At 31.9% G+C, this 22,929-nt stretch overlaps 1 protein-coding gene across 5 annotated transcripts in view; it reads left to right on the plus strand.

Moving 5' to 3' along the window:
• Positions 1 to 22,929, plus strand: part of Klp10A (kinesin-like protein 10A) — a 592,557-nt gene that overhangs the window by 87,293 nt on the left and 482,335 nt on the right. For all 5 annotated transcript variants that reach the window (XM_089594987.1, XM_089594986.1, XM_089594990.1 and 2 more), the window contains exon 2: positions 22,202 to 22,296. In XM_089594987.1, coding sequence (XP_089451113.1) covers positions 22,202 to 22,296 — 95 coding nt within the window. The remainder of the gene's footprint in view (positions 1 to 22,201; positions 22,297 to 22,929) is intronic.

Here is a 22,929-nt window from a genome sequence, read left to right on the forward strand (position 1 = left end):
TCTTGGTGGAAGCCCGGGTTACTGGTGTTGGCCTCACGGGTTTTGACTTAAAAAAAAACCCATGCTTCAAGTTAACGACGGTTATGTACTGTGCTGCTAAGTTTCATTTTGAAAAGGTAGTAAGTAACATGATCGTACCGTAATTTTCTTTCGTCATCTTAAGTCTGTGATGAAACGTTCATCGTTTTTCGCCATTGAGCCCCTTGTGTTTTGGGATGATCTATGCATTCGATGTATCTATGCATCTTACTTTTTTTACGACAGAAGGTTTATTCATCGATGCTTCTATTTTGTGTTTCAGTAATATTAAAACCTCTTCAAGTAATTCATGATTTTTTAAATCTTTTTCGTAGTAATAGTTTATTTATACAAGGTTCTAATAATACATTATTTGATTTTTGTTTCGTTTTATGCAGTCTCTCATTTAGGACTGTCGTGATTTTTTTAGAAGGGCGTTCATGACAGAAAGGTAAATGTTCAGAGAGGTAAGAAGAGTGCAAATATGCAGAAACTCAGGCAATCACTATCGTCGTATGGATATACCTGCATATACTCTTTTGTGCGTTACCTAACCCTTGTTTCTTATTTTATTAAAATAACTTCTTGTTTATCCATTTAAAAATTTAAACTGTTTATCTTATTGTAATCTGTTATACACAAATTATTGGAGGAATTTCACTCATAATTTTTTTGTAACTGCAGCTTTATGTGATTCTCCCATAAAGTAACATGTGAAATTCAGATTTTTTTTAATTAAACGCATAATAACGGTACTTTTCAATGATCTGTAATTTTTCGTGGATATTTTTTGTGCTACAACGAGTATAAGTACGATGTTTCAAAACATCTATTAAAAATATATGCGTGATAAACGTTCTAAAGCAACATTCACTGGTGTGTAATAGTACCCTATTAAAGATCAATGCTTTTGCTAAGACTTTATACATATATAAATATATAATCACCCTTTTCAATATTATCATAAGACTTATCACATCCAAGTATTATAAGCATTTTTCTCATGGATGCCTACGATAGGGCATATATCTATCTTTATTGGCATACATCCGTGTGGGAGGGGGGCAGAACGGCACAGGGTGGTGCAGGGTAGGGTGGAGCAACTTTTACTTTATTTTTATTTTTATTTTGAAGTCACGTAGAGACTAGCAAAACTTTACGGGTTTTCGTGTGATAAGCTAGTGGGGTAGCACAAGGTGATAGAGAGCTTTTTTTTATGATTTTTGTAAGAAATGATATAAACACTCTAATTTAATAATGCTACCATACTTTTTGCGTGTTAATTACATAGAATTGTAAGCGATTAAAATTATATGAAAAAGCATGAGCTTTCCAATAAAAAAGCTCAGCTAACATCTGCAGCTAGGGATAATGGATTCAATAAATACAGTGTTGGTGAGTTTTTCTTGCTTCTAAAATAAGTTTTAGAAAAGTATGACATCAGTGCTGTTAACATTTGGAATGAAGACGAGACTGGTATTTCAATTGTGCCAAAGTCTGATACGAGAGTCATTGCCAAAAAAAAGAAGACGTCTGGTTAATGGAAAAATATCTGCTGAACGAGGTGAGACTGTCACTGCAGATATGCATGTCTGCAGCACGTGCCTTCATGCCTCTCAATGTTATTTTTCCTCGGGTTAAGAAAAACGACTTGTTTTTGAATAATAAGCCAGAACGATCTTGGGCTGTTTTCCGAAAAAGTAGTTGAATGGAAAAAGATGTTTTAACTCAATGGTTCATTAAATTTATTGACTGTTCAAAAGCATCTCCAGAGAACCCAGTATTGTTACTTTTAGATGGACACTGCTCTTATGTCAAAAATCTTGAAGTGGCAGAGTTAGGTAAAGATAAAGGTGTCATTATTGTGTTTTCCGCCACATTGCACTTATCAAATGCAACCACTTGACGTGCGTTTTATAAAGCGATTGAAATATTTTCATGTGAAGGAGGTGAACAAGTTTCAGCGGAGTCGATCCCAAGTCCAGATAAAAGATGTGTTTGGAATATTTGGCATAGCTTGGCAGAAAGCATTAATAAAAGACACAGCCGTTAATGCTTTTAAGACCAACAAAATATGTCCATACTAAGATTCAGCTTCTAATTCCTACTTTTCTAAGTATCCAGAAGCTACTCATAGTTCGGGTTAATATTCTTGTGAAATAAAAAAAAAAATTTTTTCTTTCCCATCAATAGATGGTATTTTTCACTTTAGACCAGACGACGGGGACGAAATCATATAAAAACGTGTATTTTCCAGGTGGTACCAATGGTTCGATTGGTTCTTATGTATTTTTTGCCGTAAAATACGATTATCGTTACCCGTACTTTGTAAAAGTTGTGCTTCATTTTTTAATTTAACAATTTGTGGAAAAAAAATAATTTTTTTTACATTTTTCTTTATATCTCCTTTTCTGTGCATTTTTAGCATTATGCATGTATATAGTTTTTTGTTCCTCACTTAATTATCTACAAAATGAGATCTGGTGCAATATCTAAAGTGCCATTGTTAACCTGCAAATTGCGTTGTAAGTTGAAAAAGCCCGTTTTTTTAAACATTCAATATCTCAACAATTAAAATACCTAGGAGCTTGAGATTCTCAGAAAATGTTGCTATTACTAATATAAATAACTGCACCAAATTCCATACGATCGCTTTTTAACTTTTAGAGTTATTAACGATCAAATTTTTTTTCGAAGCTTAATTGCATAATGCGCCAAAGTTGCTGTGATCGTCTAATTTTGATCCAACTGGTCTCAAAAATTCAAAAAACTATTTAAATTTAATATCCCGTTGAAATCTTTAAAAAAAGTTAATTAGAACCTATTTTATAGCGATTTGTTTAACACTAGTAGTTTTAAACACACGTATAAAACTATATAACTTTTGCAAAAATCAATATTAATGATTCTCGTTTGCACAACTTTGAAGCTGGTATTTTTTAATAAATTAAAAAAAAAAAAGTTGTCCTAGCATGCACGGGAGCCGAGATAATTTTTTTTTTTTTTAATAGTTCGTTTGGACGTATTATCCGTCGTACAGTGGTCAGGTTTACAGGGATTTAAGTTCAATACTTGTACTTTCAATAAAGAAATACATTGTTTCTGTAGCGCATCAAATAGTATAAAATAACAATTGTTGAAGTTGACCGGGCGAGAGCCGAGCGCGCCGGCCGACGTGTGCTGCAGAGGTGGGGGGAGCGACTGCGACGGCGGCGGCTCTCCGAGCGCAGCTCGGCGACAAGAGAGCAAGTGGTTTCAAATCATTCATTTTCGTTAAAATATTATTTTATCAGCTTCCTCTGCACGTACAAAAATCCTTTTGGAATCGATTTGGGGTAGCTTGACGATATATTATCAATGGTTATTACTATTTTTATGGACGATTAAGGTTTTCGTCGTTATCAGTTGGTTAATGCAAAGAAAATATAATGCACTAAAAAAATGCCGTTAAATACGGTTTTTAAACATTATTATTCAAAGTAATGTAAAAATTTCGAAGCACTGTTTCCCTCGTCTCTGTACTATAATTTAGGAAAATAATTCTTAAACCTTTTTGAAATTAGGCGAGCTGCGTGCTCTCTCATCAACGGTTCTTAACCATGTAGGTGCTTTTGCGTTTACTTGGTCTGAATGAGAATTACGTCACACAATTTATCTCCTCTCGTTTAGTGCTATACAACGTTTTGCTCCGAAATAAATAAGTGTGTGCACAGTGGAAAATAACAAAATTTTTCCGTTATTTTCCGTAACATAATGTTGTGTATATTACAAACTCATGAACATTTTTAACTGTTAAACGAATTTTTTTTGCAAGTTCATAACGATAACACGTCAATATTGTGTAACATACAATATTATCATTATTACGTTATTTCAGATATAAATGAAAAAAATTTCTTAATTAATGTTAATCATAAGCTTTAAATTTGAGACGAAAACCTTAATCGTCCATACAAATAGTAATCACCATCGATAATATATCGTCAAGCTACCCCAAATCATTCCAAAAGGATTTTTGTACGTGCACAGGAAGCTGAGAAAATGATATTTTAACGAAAATGAATGATTTGAAACCACTTGCTCTCTTGTCGCCGAGCTGCGCTCGGAGAGCCGCCGCCGCCGCAGTCCCTCCCCCCACCTCTGCAGCACACGTTGGCCGGCGCACTTGGCTCTCGCACGGTCAACTTCAACAATTGTTATTTTATACTATTTAATGCGCTGCAGGTACAATGTATTTTTTTTCTGAAAGTACAAGTATTCAACTTTAATCCCTGTAAACCTGACCACTGTACGACGTATAATACGTCCAAACGAATTATTAAAAAAAAAAAAATTATCTCGGCTCCCGTGCATGCTAGGACAACTTTTTTTTTTTTTAATTTATTAAAAAATACCAGCTTCAAAGTTGTGCAAACGAGAATCATCAATATTGATTTTTGCAAAAGTTATATAGTTTTATACGTGTGTTTAAAACTACTAGTGTTAAACAAATCGCTATAAAATAGGTTCTAATTAACTTTTTTTAAAGATTCCAACGGGATATTAAATTTGAATAGTTTTTTGAATTTTTGAGACCAGTTGGATCAAAATTAGACGATCACAGCAACTTTGGCGCATTATGCAATTAAGCTTCGAAAAAAATTTTGATAGTTAATAACTCTAAAAGTTGAAAAGCAATCGTTTTAGAATTTAGTGCAGTTATTTATATTAGTAATAGCAACATTTTCTGAGAATTTCAAGCTCGTAGGTATTTTAATTGTTGAGATATTAAAAGTTTAAAAAAACGCACTTTTTTATCTTACAACGCAATTTGCAGGTTAACAATGGCACTTTAGATATCGCACCAGATCTCATTTTGTAGATAATTAAGTAAGGAACAAAAAACTATATACATGCATAATGCTAAAAATGCACAGGAAAGGAGATATAAAGAAAAATGTAAAAAAAATTATTTTTTTTTCACAAATTGTTAAATTAAAAAATGAAGCACAACTTTTACAAAGTACGGGTAACGATAATCGTATTTTACGGCAAAAAATTCATAAGAATTAATCGAACCATTGCTACCGCCCGGAAAATACAGGCAAAAATCTCCGCCAACTGGTCTAATTATAGATTACTATCATGCTTCTATGTATAAAGAAACGATTAACACCATCATAAGTGAGTTCACTGGCAGCAATAAATCTAAAGATCGTTGCACAAGTTCATCCTTAACTGTTGCTTGTGACTTCTGTGACAATAATACTCTATTCGGAAAAAATTATTTATTTCAGGAGGCTGTTTCACACGAATACTTCCAGTGATAAAGTATGGGTGTGGAGGTGTTATAATTAGTAAAACTGGAAAGTATTCATTTCTGTGGAAATGCTTTAAAATTATGAAACTGAAAAATAATATGCAGTAAACAGATTAGCGATTTTCATTACTGTTACTGGACATTGGAAATGGAACCATAAAGTCTTAAAATTCCTCAGGAATAGAAAATTGATAACGTTTGTAAAAAAATTAATGGAAACGGTATAATCAACTTACTAAACAAAGTCATTCTGACAACCCATAATGAATTTTTCTATACATAAGATAATAAAATTTTAAAATTTTACTAAAAGGAAAGAACATATTTATTACAGCATAGATTATGCAAAATAAAAAGAAAGTGATCACTATGATGGAAATGTTAACAAAAATTGTGATCTTACTTCAAAAGACCTTTGTTTTTTGATGGTCAGCTATACGAATTGGTATTAAGATGCGAAAATCCTCAAAATATATTTATACAAAATGATTTGGAGAATCAATCCAAGATTAAAAGCATTGCATGGCAAGAAATTTTTATTTTTAACAATTTCACTACTTTTTTTTGAAATTAATTTTTTTTAACTTTTTTTTTTTTTCTCAGAATTTTGTAAATTTTAAGTATAAAAAACATACTTTAAAAATTAGACTTTTAGCAAGTAAAAACTTAAATTGAATTCACAAAATCAAAGAACAGAACAGCCTTTATTTCGTCCTTGAAATTTTAACGTTACAAAAATCGTCGTTCATTTCGAAACACAAATTTTATAATAATAAAAATGTAATAACGTAATTTTCTGTGCCAAGTACCGTATTGCTGCTAAGTAATCATAATATTTGATAGTAATTGATAATTATTTTGATTTATACTTTTATTATATGTACGTTTTTCGTTTACGAAAAGCATTTGCAATAAAAAATTTTTAATACCTTAATTCCAAGTTTGATGTTGTATTTGCAATATAATAAAATAATGTCATAAAAAAGTATATATTGTCTGCCTATTTAAATTATATTGAGATACTAGAAACATTATTAAAAAATGTAGAAAAAACTAAGTAGGGGTTAACTAGGGTATCATTTAGACATTTTAAGTTGTTAGGTTTAAACGTTTGTCTAAAAATTTTAATTCGTCAAATCGTTGTTTTTTTTTTATTTTTATTTTTTTACTTAATTTTGGGCTTAAAAATTACCTAATTCTGCTTTTACAAATGCACGAACTCATCAATAATAATTAAAAAAGAGATCTTAAAGTTTAGTTGCTATTGTTAGTATTATTGTGGGTCTGTTTATATTATTGTGCACGTGTTATTGTGGTTAATTTAAATAATATATTAACGAGGTATCTGCAAGAATACTTCAATAGTTAAAAAGGTTATGTGTGTACCAGCTATTGTGATTGTAGTTTTTTATTATGCCAATGTCAGTTTTAAAGGCTATTTTGGAACTGACGGTCCATGAATTAGATATTTTTAAACTTGGTTTAATGATTTTAAGTGTTGTCTCATTATAACTCATTAGTTCAAATAAAATGTATGCAATGTATGTATTATTTGAGAGTATCACAATAATTGAAGAGACCACAACAATACTTATGTTTACCCCTAATATTTGTTAAAACTGAATTATATAATTAACAAGTCCGTTATTTTGTAGATATTTAGTTATCAAACGTTTTAGTAATAAACAATCATTGGAGGTTTGGCGTAAAGGGGCGAAGCCTGTTTAGTGTATACATATGTATACGGGGGGTATCGAAATTGATCTCGGAAAATTATATGCTGTAATTAAGCTTGTTAAGATGATCAAAAAAGCTCATTGCACCTTTCTGATTATTTGCATTGTTTAAACAATAAGACGAATCAACTGTTTGCGAAATTGACCAATCATCAAGAGCTATGCGATGTAGAGAAGAGAGGCAAGTCGTAGAAAAAATTAATAAAGGGAAGACTTTTTGTAGTGGGAGAATGATTATGATTAACTACAGTAGAGGTCGATACAGCAGGTATTTTACCTGCTAAGGATAAGAAAAATAGCGGGCTTTTTAAAATAATATATCACTGCGGTTTATAATAAACTGATCGTAAGGTAGTTATCGTGCAGTTATTTTTTTTTCAATAGGCGCTGGGTTCTTGTTTTTTTTTAGTAATTAGATATTATATTAATGTTTTATTGATCGCGTGCACAATCGCGCGTTGCGTACGTACTTACCTAAAGCTGCAGCGAAACACACAGTGGGAATAACGAAGCAAGTGTTTGCTTTAGCTCTAACCCATCTCAAATGAACGGTAATAAACAAGAAAGACAGCTAATTTTGCCATCATTACTGAAAAAAAAAAAACCTAAAAAGTACGTTCACTTTAGCATGACAAAGCGCATCACGATATTTTTCGTTGATTTAAAAAATGATGTGATTCTTCAGACAAAGGCTGTTCCACTAAATATTTTTCACTCTGCCATTGTTAATTGCCACTTAGCAGCCCTGCTGGATACGCGCGTACCTACCTACCTCAAGCAGTAGCAAAACATTACCACACCGCTGCCTTATCATTAGTTCATTGAATAAAATTATCAATTATAAAAGTTATTTACCGCTGGCAATTAACTACCTACTTGTATACCTGCTTGTTTATACTAAGTGAAACAAATTTATTTTTTAAGCTAAGATTGTAAGCATTTAATTTCCATTCCCTGATTGTTCATAATTCATTATGTTGTGATAAAAAACTACTCAAATAATTGACACTCCTGCTGAATTATTTACACATAAATAATTAATGGTTGAGCTACAAAATACCATGGGTGCCTGTTCATCACGCTATCAAGAGTTTGTGACGTAATAATAAATAACAGTTCAATCCCTTACTACTTATAGTTTTGTAACGTCTTCTTCAATAAATCATCTAGTTACTAGAAGAAAACAAGAACTCAGTGCATATTTAAAAAAAATAACTGTACGACCGCTACCTTACGATCAGTTCATTATCAACCGCCGTCTTGTAAAATTTTAAAAAGCCTGCTACTTTTCTTACCCTAAGCAGGTAAAATACATGCTGTATCGACCTCTAGAGTAAACACTCTAAATCATTAAATTAAGTTGAAGAGAACCTAATTAATTGACCGTCAGTTCTAAAATAGCCTTTAAAACTTATTTTTGCATAACAAAAAACTACGGCCACAATAACTGAGACACACATAACCTTTTTTACTAAAAAAGTATTATTGTGGATACCTCGTTAATTAAGCATTTAAATTGACCTCAAGAATACGTGCTCAATAATATAAACAGGCCCGCAATAATAGAAGCAATGGCAACTAAACTTCGAAATCTCTTTTTGAATTAATATTAATGAGTTCGTACATTTATAAAAGCGGAATTTAACCCAAAACTAACAAAAAATAAAAAGTAAATACAATGATTCGACAAATTAAAATTTTTAGACAAACGTTTAAAGCTAACCACTAAAAATATATCTAAATGATACCCTCGTTAACCCCTACTCAGTTTGTTCTTCTTTTTTAAATGATGCTTCTAGTATGAGATATACTTCAAATACGCAGACAACATATACTTTTGTATGATATTATTTTGTTATATTGCAAATACAACATAAACTTGGAATAAAAGTATTAAAAATTTTTATTACAAATGCTTTTCGTAAAACAAAAACGCACATGTCTGTATTTAAGTATAAATCAAAATATTTATTAATTAGTATCAAATATTATAATTACTTAGCAGCAATATGGTATTTGCCACAGAAAATAACGGTATGACATTTATATTAGTATAAAATTTGCGTTTCAAAATAAACGGCGATTTTTGTAACGTTAAAATTTCAAGGACAAAACAAATGCTGTTCTATTCTTTAATTTTGAAAATTCAATTGTTTAGTAATATTTAAGATTTTCAAAATATAGGTCAAAGTTATAATATAAATAGAAAATTTTGGAGTGCGAGTATTTTAATTTTTTTTTCCAATGTAAGAATTTAAACATACTGCGTCTTAAATGAGTAATTTTTTTTTTTGTGTTTTTACTTGCTAGAAGTCTAATTTTGAAAATATGTTTTTTAAACTTAAAATTTACAAATTTTCTTTTTTCTGAGAAAAAAAAGAAAAAATTGAAAAAAATTAATTTTGAAAAAATTTAGTGAAATTGTTAAAGATAAAAATTTTTTGCCATTAATGTTTTCAATCTTTGATTAATTCTCCAAATCATTTTGTATAATTATATTTTGAGGATTTTCGCATCTTAATACCAATACGTATAGCTGACCATCAAAAAACAAAGGTCTTATGAAGTAAGATCGAAATTTATCAAAAATTTTATCTTGCGATTTAGTGATTGTCACGGAAAAAATTAGAACTAATGGAAACTGTATTCTGTATGCAGTAAACGGCAATGATAAATTATTAGTGGTATTTAACGTGTCTCTTGAAATTTGAACTTTATTGCCTTATTTTTCACCAGTTATTATTTCTGTTTCTAAATTATGTTTAAATAGTTTTGTTTTACGTAGTCTTTTGCCATCGCATAAGCTATCGAATTAAGTCGAGTTTCTTGTCAACATCACAATACCAACTAGTTTTTAGTTTAAAACATGGGATAGTCATTCTTTATATATATTATTGAAAGTTTCTGTAGAAAAATTTCTGTTAAAATTTCCATCATAGTGATCAGTTTCTTTTTATTTTGCATAATCTATGCTGTAATGAACATGTTCTTTCCTTTTAGTAAAATTTTAACATTTTATCATCTTATGTATAGAAAAATTCATTATGGGTTGTCAGAATGACTTTGTTTAGTAAGTTGTTTATTCCGTTTCCAGTAATTTTTTTACAAACATTATCAGTTTCTTCCTTCTGAGGAGTTTTAAAAGACTTTGTGGTTCCGTTTTCAATATCCATTAACAATAATGAAAATTGTAAATCTGTTTACTGCATATTATTTTTTAGTTTCATAATTTTAAAGCGTTTATACAGAAATGAATACTTTACAGTCTTACTAATTATAACATTCCCACACCCATACTTTATCACTTGAAGTATTTGTGTGAAACACCCTCCTGAAATATATAATTTTTTCTGAATACAATACTATTGTCACAGAAGTCTTATAAGCAACAGTTAAGGATGAACTTGTGAAACGATCATTAGATGTATTGCTGCCAGTTAACTCACTTATGATGGTGTCAATCGTTTCTCCATAGAAAGAAACGTTACAGGAATCTATAATCGAAAAATACAAGACACAATGTTTAATGTTTCATACAAACATGTTTTTACAAAACCTCTTGGAACATTAATAAAATATAGTTTTGTATTACTATCAATAATTTTATACAAAAATTTTTTTTGACCACTTTTAAGTTTAACAAATGAATCCTTGAGATTTATTCTCAAATCATTCTACACCGTCATTGTCTTCTATATCTTCAGATGTTATAGATAACGATTATGATATAGATTTATTTGGTTATAGTTATCCATAATCTTTACATCATTTTTCTTTAAATCGAGATTTCATTTGAAGCATAATTTGGCTTATTTTTATTTAAATCTTTAATAAAAATTTTTTAGAACGATTAACAAGTAGTATAACCACAAATGTCTTCAGATATTAAAAACCTTGCTAAAAATTTTCCTAACTGATTAGCAGCATTAGAGATTTGAAGGGAGATTGCTGACTGCAATGCTACGAAGTGTCCCCACTTTTTTCCACCGGTTCAAGTGCATCGTTGCAGCTGAGCGGCCAAACCAGTCGTAAATTATTTTTTTCATTTATGAAGCATGGTAGGAGTGTATGCCCACATAGGCGCGCAGTTTCGAGTTGCGTGAAAAGGGTATACGAAATATATGCCTACGAAGAGAGGAAAACTCCGAGGACCATCAAGAAAATGTTCGTTATAGCTGTATAGCTAAGCGCATATCAAAAAGAAGCGATAAATATTCATCGCTAATTGCACTTCAACTATATGAGGCTAAGTATAATATGCTATTTAACTTACTTGCTTTAATCTTAGGATTCAACATCTAAGAAATTGAGGGGGCATAAGTAAATAGTGAACAAAAATTTTTGGCAATGTTTATAGTATAAATTGTTAAATGTTTATAATATTGTTACGTCGGCGGAACGTATAAGTGTTCAAGCTTTGCTTTTGCTTGTTGCTCAGGATTCCTTTTACTTGAGTCTCTTATTCGGGCAGTCAGATAGACGAAAGTAGGTTCCGATCCAAGGCGGTAAGGTACTTAAGGGAGGTGCAATCCTACGCCAGCTACTTTCGCAAGGCGGTTCAAAGGTGCCGTGAGAAGATTAACTTGCTTGTTCCTTTGCACAAAGACAAGCAGCCTGAGGGATTCAGAAAGGTTGCTTGTGAGGATGTTTGCATGGGCGGACATTAAAAAAGATATGTTTTTTTTTTTTTTTTTTTTTTTTTTTACTTACTGTTTTTATTAATTGCCAATACTAGAGGCAACCCGAATTGACTGATATTTTGACTAAATGAATGAAGGATGATCTTGGAAGTGTGCCGCCAGTTGAGACCAGCAGTATAGGGAACTTGACCAAGACGAGTCAAGCAGAAGACCTTGACCAAAAGAGAGTCGAGGATGGTAAGATCGATTGATTGAAACTGCCTAGTGTAGAAGGCTTTAGGCCTTAAATACGGTTTCACATGGGTCAATTCAGGCGTGCCGTTCTTGTCTACACGCAGAGTTAGGGTATTAGGAAAAGGTCCTGAGTGCGAACCGAGAAAGCAATTATCGAATGGGAAAGCTTGATTTCTAGGTCACTAGATCACTCCTTGCATGATTCAGGGTTTCCACTTAGGTTCGAGAACGTGATGGTTTGCAAACTTTAAAAAATCGTGTTTCCAGTCCAACACACTCGAGAGAGGGGAAACAATATTTCTCCTTCCTCATGTTTCTCCTTACATCTGGCATTTCGTGTAACTAATATTATTACCAAAGTAGTGCTAGTTATTTACAAAAAAGCTAGCGATGAAACTAACAGTAGTAACTGATAATAATAATGGTTTAGCAGTAGCAGTGATAATAAAAATGAAAATTATACTAGCAAATATAGTAACAATATTTCTAGCAGTGGCAATAGTAGTAATAGTAATCGTACAATGATAATATGAATAATTAAATAATAATAATATAAATAATAATAATAATAATAATAATAACAATAAACGTTATAGTAATATTAACAACACTAGCATTGATGGTCGTAATTTAAGTATACATGCTGTCTATTATTATTCTTATGTTGTTTATTTATGTTTCCAGAATACTCCTAATATTCTTGAGAGTGGGAAGGAAAGGGGAAAAAGTGGCTGTTTAGTTGTACACGGTAGTGGTGGCATAGGGTTGCTTGTTTCAGTGTGGAAGTAAGAAGGGCACCAATGAACAACAAGGTGTGTGTCTTCGTTTTATATGACTAAAAACAAAATTTGTTATTTGTCACCTCTTGGAGTTTTTCCATAACTTGGCGTGTTTACAACGTCTGAGTTCTCATGGAATATTCTATCTAGAGCAATAAAGGTGCATTGCATTCAGGTGTGTCTTTTTTGAAACGGTTTTTTCTCACAGGCGATAAGAAACGTCAACAGCCTTATCCTTTTAATGCTGTTTGTGCGGATAGATAGGAGTACTATAGAGTGAGGACAGTGAAGAGGAGAGGGTGCGTCTAGTAATTTAAAATTGTTAAAGATTCAGCTGTGGACGTTTTAAAGTTCTAATTGCTGGTGGTATAACGTTACAAGCTTCCTTAAATATTTTATATACTTAAGAGTTTTGTTCAACAAATCCTTAAGCGATATCGGTGTCTCTAAACGTGTTATTATGTGTAAGCCCTTAGGCGACACTGTAGTCAGTCGCCCTATTGTTAAATTACGTCTAACTTTTTTTATTTTAACCCAAGTTCATAATTTCAAATTGAAACAGTAATATTCTGGAATAGTGACGTATCTAATTTTTTTCGCAAAATTTCTCACTACATTAAATTTAATCCAAGCCGTTAGTGCTGTTTTGGAATTTTCTATAGCTACATATTGTTTTCTTGGAAAACTATTTTTTATTAATTTTTAATATGTATTGATAAGTTAAAAAGAATGACTTTGTCCACACATAAAAAATTGTTGCGATTGCCATACTGCTTTTATATGGCTTAAAAAGCGACCACCTTCATGTTCTGATATTTTATCAAAAAATTATGTATTGTCTTCTTTATTATAAGTAACAGTTTTTGTTGTTTTACACAACGCTCTATCGTCTTCTTTATTAATATTTTCGGAAATATACTGCATACTTTAATTGTTTTAAATGAAAAAAATGTATCTTTTCTTTTGAATTTCAATATGTACTGGTTAGTTAAGTACAGTATGACTTTGTCCATACAGAAAAAACTTTTAGGAATTGCTTCTATAGGGTTTGAAAAGTGACCATCTATATACTCTGATATTTCATCAAAAATTTCTGTGTTTTCTTCTTATTTTTTATTTTTTTTATTTATTTCATACTCCGTCCCTTTCGGGTTTGGAGAGCTTCCGTTACATTTCTTATCGTTATCTTTGCACATTCCTTTTACATATGTTTTACATTTTCATTCATGATTTTCAAGTTACATAACCTATTCTTATTAGTAAGTAAACAAAAACATATAATGAATTTAAAAAAAAAACTTTTCAAAGATAATTTAAATTTAATTTGAAATTCATATTAATATTTATATTCAAATTTAACTACAAATGAAATAAAATGAAATCTATTAATAATACTGAAATAATTAGTCACTTTTACTTTTAGATAATATAATGAACCTAAAACTTTTCAAAGATAATTTGCTACTAATTTAAAATTCATATTAATATTTATGTTTAAATTTAACTATAAATTAAATAAAATGAAATCTATTAATAATACTGAAACAATTAGTCACTTTTTCTTTCATATAAAATTAGAAACTTTAAAAAAAAAAAAAAAAAAAAAAAAAAAAATATACTGTCCATATAGCCACTGAAATTAAATAAATTAAATCTTCAATACTACAGTCTTTTTGAAAGTATATTCACACTTCACTTTACACTTAACACTGTTTTTCTTGATCCTTTCTCTTCGCTCTTCTCTCTTCTCATATCCTTCCCTTCTTCCTTCTTGATTTCTTCATCCTATTTCTCTTGGCACTCTCAGGAACTCTCCCCTTCTTTTCTTTTCCTAACTACTCTTCTCAATATTTCTATTTCCTTTGCGCTCTTATCAAGTATATCTTCTATTACTTTTTCGCTCCTTGTTTTTTCGCATCTCTTCAGTATGTGTGTATGATTTTCCTCCTCTTCCTTGCATAATCTACACTTCCTTTCTTCTTCTTCCTTCCAATGTTCTCTGCTTTTACATTCATTACCACATCTAAATCTTGCCATTAATTTTCTATCTTTTATTGGTATTTCCATCTTCAGATATTCTGGTTCATCCTCTGTTATTATGTCCTTGTATATCTTATTATATCTTGAGTTTTTTATCTTTTCTAATCTTTTTTTTTTTTCCTTTCTTCTTGTACTCTCTATTATCTTAAATCTTACTTGCTCTTTAAATTCTGTCCCTCTCATGTATCTTGTTTCTGTTACTTCTTCTTCCTTTAATATTTCCATTCTCTTTTTTGCTACTCTTCCTATGTTTTCTCTTTCTTTATCTTTATCTTTTTCTCTTATGCCTTCTTTTGCTAATTTAATTTTTGAGTCCCTAATCTTTTCTTCAAATTTTATTGCTCTTCTTAGCGCCTTCATTTTCATGCTTTCCAATTTACATTCTTCTTTTACTAAATAATTTGGTGTATTCCTGTCTAATCCCAATAACCACTTAATATATTTTCTTTGTATACTTTCCAATCTCTCATCTTCTTCCCAGCCCCATACTTCTGCTCCGAATAACGCTATACTCTCCACTAATGCCACAAATAACTTCTTCCTTCTTTGATAACTATACTTAAATATCCTCTCACCTATACTCCAAGCGCTTTTCATCGCCATTATAGCCTTTCTCTTCCTTTCTTCCAAATGCCTTTCATTACTACCATTTTTTTGTAAAATATATCCCAGATATCTAATTTCTGTCACTTCTTCTAGTTCATTTTCTCCCCATTTCCATACTTTATCTTTCCTTGCTCTTTTTTCGAATACTAAAATTTTTGTTTTTCTTTCGCTCAAAATCATTTTCTTTTTCTCAATGTACTTTTTGAACCTTTTTAACATATCTTTTAGCTCTTCTTCTCTGTCTGCTATTAAAACTATGTCATCAGCGTAGGATAAACTCCATATTTTTTCATTTCCTATTCTGCATCCTCCTACTTGCCCTTTTCTCATTTCCTCTTCTAGATCCGCTAGGTACACATTAAATAATGTTGGGCTCAATGGACACCCTTGCCTTACTCCTCTCTCTGTCCAAAATTCATCTGATATTTCATCTCCTACCTTCACTATATTTATAGTTTCTTTGTATATATCCATAATTCTACTTATCAATATTTTACTCACTTCCATATCTTGCAATCTTTCCTTTAAAACCGTTCTATCTACTCTGTCAAATGCCTCTTTTAGATCAATGAAGCATGCGAATATTTTTCCTTTTGGTTTACTTAATTTGTCTTCCACTATGTGCTTCAGCGTATAAATTGCTTCCATCACTCCTCTTCCTTCTCTGAATCTAAATTGACTTTCTGCTAATTTTTGTTCAATCTCTTTTTTTAATAATTCATTTAACATACTCGCGTATATTTTATATGCCGTGCATGTCAAAGTTACCCCTCTGAAATTATCCAGCTCTTCTTTATCACCTCCTTTATAAATTGTACATGTCACTCCTCTTCTCCATTATACTGGAATCCTTCCTTCTTCCCATACTTTCTTCATCAATTTCCATAGCGCTGCATCAACCTCTTTTGGCATATATTTCCATATTTCGTTTTCTAGTTTGTCATCTCCTGGTGCCTTCCTCGGTTTTAACCTATTTATTAACCTCTTGAACTCTTCTTTGCTTAATTCTTCTTGGTCCTGTGTACTTTTCTCTATTCTTGCATTCTCGTCTTCCACCTTTTTTATCATCATAGCTTTTTCATCCTTACCGCCTAGTTTCCTCATAAAATGCCTTCTCCATTCTTCAATTTCTGTCTTATTATTAACGCCTGCTTTCTTCTTTCTATATCTATTTATATAATTCAAAATTTCCCTTTCTGATTTTGCGACCTTTATATTTCTTTCCTCCGTTATTTCATACCTTTTTCTTTTCGCCTCGCACCAATTTCTATACTCTCTCTTTTTGTTAATTAGATAGTTTCTATCCACTTTTTTTTTTCTCCATAGCTTCATTATTTTCCTCAGCTCCTTCTTTTTTGTTTTCCATTCTTTGTCATACCACTTTCTTTCTCCCAACCTCCATACCTTAGACTGTTTTTTAGTTTTTGGTACTGCTGCTTCTATTGCTTCTTTTATTTCTTCCCAACTTCTTTCTACTTGTATCTCTTTCCAATTCCATCCTTCGCACCTCTCCTGGTATTGGTCTATCAATTCTTGCGTCCATTCTCTTCTTGAAATTTCCTTTTCTTCCTTTCCCCTATCTTCTACCATCTCTATTTCATTTTCTAAGTATATTTCTAATGGCATGTGATCTGACTCTGTTCTTTGTCCTATTTTTTATTCTTTTATCTGATCTAACGCTTCTTGATTACTTATAACATAATCTATTACTGACTCACCTCTGCTGCCAATGTACGTGTAGTTTCCTTCTTCTCCTTTTTGTCCGTTAACTATACCCCATCCTTCTTCTGTTATTTCCTAAATCAACCTTCTTCCTTCCTCGTTGATTGTTTCATCTTTTGATTTCCTGTTACTAACTTCCTTGCTTCCAATCTCCATCTCACTGACCCATCCACCTTTCCTGCCAGTCCTCGCATTCCAATCTCCTGCCAGTATAATACCACCTTTTTCCTGCGTTCCTATTTTTTCTTTTATAATTTCCATTGTCTTTGCAACGTCTTGGCAATATACTCCTACAAATGTCCACTCTTGTCCGCCATATTGAATCTCTTGTTTTACTGTGTTACCACTCAATTCCTCGTAATTTTTAATTTCTAACTTCTTATTAATTCCTGTAATTATTCCTCCTTTTGCTCTACCTTTCTTATGTTCTCTTTTTGCTGCAACAAATTTCCATTCATACTTTTTCGACATCTTACTTTCTATATCTTCCCATTTATTTTTTTCTAACCATGTTTCTACTAACATTATAATATCAAAATTATTTAAATATTCCCATACTTCCACGTCCTTATTTAACACTCCTGCTATGTTCCAAACGCATATATTTACACTTTTTTTTTTCTTCTCCTCCAGCTCCCTCTCCTCATTCTCTTCTTGTCCTCTTCATTCTTGCGATCTTTCTGTTATCTTCCTCTGTATCCTTCTTCTTTCTTCTAGGAAATTTCCCTTCCATTCGTTGTATCTATACCACTTATCATCAATCATCAATTTCATTCAGCCAATTTTTGTGGTTTTTCCTTCATTTCTTTGTTCCTTTGATTTATCTAATATCAATCTTTGTATTTCTCTTTCTTTTCGTGTCAAATCATTTTCAATATATATTCCTTTTTCAAGCTTCTTCTTGTTCATCATGATACCGTCTTTCATTTCCTTGCTTTCCAATTCTACTACTAATATTTTCATATCACTTTTTCCTTTCTTTACCACTATTTCAGTAGCATTTTTCACCTTTACATTGACATTGATTTTCTGTTCCACAAACTCTTCCACCTTCTTTTTTATATTTTCTTTTTCTATAATTGCACCTTTAATGACAATGTTCTGTCTTCTCTTCTCCCTTTCATTTTTTTCTAATTCCCATTCTAATCTGTTGATCCTTTCTTCAATAGCTTTCTTCTCTTCTATCCACTCTAGTCTTTCTTTTAACCACCTGCTTCTTTCCTCTCTCCATTCTTCTTCTCTTTTTTCTAATCTTTCCATCAATTCAAACATACTATCTAATCTCTTTTTTATCCTACTCATCTTATCATTTTGTTCTTTAACATCCTGACTTTTATCCTTTTTTCTTTTTTTCTCTGGAAATTCAGGGTGGATTATTCTTTGATTTTTAGATTTGCGTTTGAAATACTCCTCGTGTTAATCTTTGCGTTTTTTCCTGTCATTTTCAAAATTTTACTGACTCTACAGATATCTTCCTTACCGACCATGTCAATTCCGGTAATTCAGAAATTCTTTTTATCTACTGCCAGTAACCAGGTTGTCAAAAACTTCTTTATCTACTGTCTCCATAAAAATATCCTTTTTTTTTTTTTTTTTTTTCTTTAGGGTTCCTTCTTTGACCACGTAACTACCGACGGAAAATTTGTTCTCTTCCGTACCTACTTTCTCTGTCGGTAACCGATAAAAAGAAATCACCTTTCCCTGCCCGTGCCCTTCCTTCTTACTGGGTTTCCTAACCTCACTTTTTTCTATACCCCTGTTTGCCCACTTTTTCACTATTTACTGTTCACTTTTATTTAATTATTATCACTTCTTTCTTTCTCCCTTTTCCTTCGTATACAACTTTTTCCTTTGTTCACTCGATTGCACTATTCTTTTGCGACTTGCATCGGCGTCTTGTTCGTCTCTCGCGTTCTCTGTCCTACCTGTTTTTCAATTCTTCATAATCCTCCTGTTTCACTTTCTTTTTCACTTTTTGTCACTGTTTATTATGTCCTCATGTATTTCACCACTTTTTAAAGACTTTAATATAGCTATCTACCCTTGCTCTTTCTTCTTTTTATTGCTTTATTCAGGAGCTCACTTTTACCTGTCCCGTGTTGTCTTCTTTATTGCTTGTATCTTTTTTTGTTATTTCACATAACGCTCTATCTCCTCCTTTATGAATATAATTGAAAAATTACTTTATCATTTAATTGTTTCAAATTGAAAAAATGTATCTTCTTTTTCAAATCTAAATACTGACTAGACTTAAGTTTGTAACTAAATTTTGAAACTAAATAAATATAAAATAAGATTTGTTAGATATAATTAATCGATTAAATTTTAGTGTGAAGCCAGAATTTTTTTATGAAAATTAATACTTAATAGTTTTATTAGTTATAAGACTTTTCCAAGAAAAACCAACACCTAGATAGTTTATCGGGTGAAACTCACTTCAGATCAATACACATCTTATCTTACTAACGCTTCGTCTTGTCTTTTTTTTTAATGGCTTTGGGTTCTTATATACATTAAGTGCGATTTGCCACATAGATTTCTTTATTCATATTATTAATTATTTATGAGACGATAAAACTATAGGAAATTCATCGACGCACCCCTCTTTTCTAAAGTAATTAGTAGCGTGACCGCCGAAGGTTCGTCCTTTTTTTAAACTTACTTCGTTGCGCTTTCGTGTGACCTGATGGAAATATTCCTGCCTAGAGTCAAAATTTTTTTGTAATTTCTGATTTTGTAATTGTGCAACTAATAAGAATCCATAATAACCACTGCAACATGTTCCATACTTTTTTTTAGTTGAGAGTTTCAAACCTTATCTTCAATCAAATAATCACATAAACTCAAACAGCATTTAATTTTTGCAGCATTCGACTTGTGACGGTGCGACACCGTCAAACCATCATTGGTCGACTAAGGCAGGTATGGAAAGAGGGAAATAAGGGGTAAAGGGGATAGATAGGATAGGGAGGGAGGAGAGCCAGAGAGAAAAAAAAAGAAGAGCAGATTAGCTTAGGCTTTTGAGCGCTCGTGAAGCAACGTTTTCTTGGATTTTATTGTTGTTTAGTGATCCTCAAAGTTTTTCTTGGACGTGACGTCCTAGCGCAGTGCTGGTGTTGTGACCCTGTTTTCGTGAGCATGCTAAGGAAGAAAGTGATGACGCGCTTGAAGGTCAGCGAGACGACGAGCCATGAACAGCAGCTCTTAGTGAACAGGGACGCTGGTTGACTTGATCTGGAGCTCCTCGACGCCGCCGCACTGCGCCAGGAGAGCGTCCCAGCCACAGCGAAGTCATATTGGCATCACCGTAAGTACCTGCCAGCAGGTTGTCTTTTGTGAAGGGCAGCGGCCCTCGAGTAGCCTACGTAGTCTTCCCGTGTCGCGATTGTGCGCCGCGAGCTCGTCGAGCATTCGCGCTCGACGTGCATGCACACACACATTTGCGAGTAAATTGTTGTGTTTGAATATATTTCATTTAATATATTTCTTTTATTATAAAATACTGCTCGCAAGTGTTCATTTCACAGTGTGTCCGATTTCCCGTGTACCGTGTTTACAATCGTCGCGAGAAGCAACGACAGTACAGGTAGCCGCGATACATGGCTCCAGTGTCTAGGCAGACGAGACCCGCACACCATTTACAGGGATTGTTGCCAAGGGTATCCGGGCAACACAGGCCTGATCGGGGTCGAACATTCTGCCTTGCAAATCCGCTTCGCCCACGCCCCATAACAAGTGACTTTATAGCTACTTAATTTAAACAAAGAACCAAGTTGTTGCCTCAAGTATTATAAGATGTTTTACTACGAAATGCTAGGAAAAACAGACGTATATCATTGAATGCCTTTTAAATCGCAATCGTTTAATATCGCTTTTGATTGTATGATTTTTTAACAGAAACTAATATTTTAAGCTAACAGTGAAAACAAAAGTATAAAACAGTCATGTGATGGTTGTGTACACCAGTTAGTTACAATTTTTTTACAGTATGAATTATCTTAGTACATTTCAATTAATTTTTTAGCTGTGGATATGAACTTTGTCGTGGTAATTGACTTGCAAAAGCGTATTAATTCTAGTGCATCTAAACCTATTAATTTTTTTCCTTGACTTCATGCTTTAAAGTATGTTATTTTGTAGATGTTTCTGGTAAAAATTGTTTGTTTTTTTTTTGTGTACTCCAATTTATTTTACGTTACAGAGTATTAAAACATGTTTTTTCTTGGATAATCTAAGAAGGTAAAATGTTGGATGATTGTTACAATAAGATATAAAGTTTTTTTTTCTTACTAAGATGTCGGAAACTACTCGACATATAAGATGCGTCTTTTACATATAACTAGAAGCTTTATATTAAAATCTATATTTTGAGAAGATACTATAAACAATTTTTGAGTGGTAAAGATTCGTACACTTTTTCACCTTACAAAATAAAAAAAAAATACTTGGAGGCTTCAATTCCAAATAGCCAGATTTTCAGCTTTGACAAAACATGTTGTCAACTCAACAAAAAATGGCTGCCTTAGTATTATGCTTAAGTTGTGAGAGGAGGATAGAGCTTAAGATAAAGGTAAAGTAGGAAGAGCTCATCCGCCATTGCTTGCCTGATTAGAAAAAGATTAAAATTGTTTTAAGTCTAAAAGGAAATGCTTTGTTTTTAAACTTTCTTTTAACATGTGCCAGTAAAATCAATATTAGTTTTAAATAGTTCGTATGGACAATTTTTCGGTTAATTAAAAAATTTGAACGATCCTTTTTTTTACCTTGTACCAGCCTCGTTAAAGTTAAGATGATTGCTGTGACCTAAAAATAATAACTAATAACGTAAATAACCGAAGAATCTAGAGGGGACTTTGCTTCAGAGATTTGCATGAAAGTCTCGTATACTTCAGCAAAAATATTTCTTTTAAAAATAAAGAAAATAAAGGGGTAGAGGTAGTGACAGAAAAAAATCTGCAATTATCATACGTGAAATTTAGTACTTTACTTTAATGTACATAACACACACATGCAAGCGCACACGCGCGCACACACACACACACACAATTATATATATATACATATATAAAGTTCACCACTGTAACACGATTGTCAAAAACAAGTTTGTAATTTTTTTTTAATTTTTAGGAAGAGTACACTCAGCTATTGTCTCAGGTGTCAATTGGGATCAACAGAGTGTGACTGTCGAATGGTTTGAAAAAGGAGAAACTAAAGGAAAAGAGGTACTGTATTATCACATATGTAAAGAATTAAATAGTTTCTTCATATTGTTTGGGAATGAGTAGTTTGTTAAATCATAACGTTATCTGTGTCTTGTACCACTCGAGTAAATTTGTTATTTATTGCATTGTACTAGTCGATTATTTATAAAACTACATCTTGCAAGCCCATTGATGTTCATTAAATTAAAGGAGTTACATCAGAATTGCTAGTAAGTTACATTGAGAATTAGACATATTGTGTTGCGTACATGAAAATTTATTCAGTTGTAAGTACGTTCACAACCTATTGTAAATTTTTAAAATTTATAAAAATATTCACTGTAAAGTTACGTAGATGACATTTTGTGATAGTTTTTTGTCAATTAAGAACTACAAGTACACTTATGATACACAAAAAATAGTTTTCAGCAAAAGAAGAGGTTCCACATGTTATTACAATTGTTTTTGATAGTCGTCACAAAAAATACATACTAGTGCACATGTATTGGTATCAGTAGGACACTTTAACCTGCGTTATTAAGCATAAGTAGTATATCTTATGCTTGGTACGCAAAAATTTTATGCTTAGTGTGGATTTTTTCGGTACCTGTTCTAAAATTTAGTTTGCTGATAGAAGCATTCTGAATGTCTGTA

This window comes from Copidosoma floridanum, unplaced genomic scaffold, assembly GCF_036245765.1.
Source record: "Copidosoma floridanum isolate Cflo_tuat_1 unplaced genomic scaffold, Cflo_Japanese_pri ptg000022l, whole genome shotgun sequence".
In the NCBI taxonomy this organism is placed as follows: Eukaryota; Metazoa; Arthropoda; class Insecta; order Hymenoptera; family Encyrtidae; genus Copidosoma; species Copidosoma floridanum.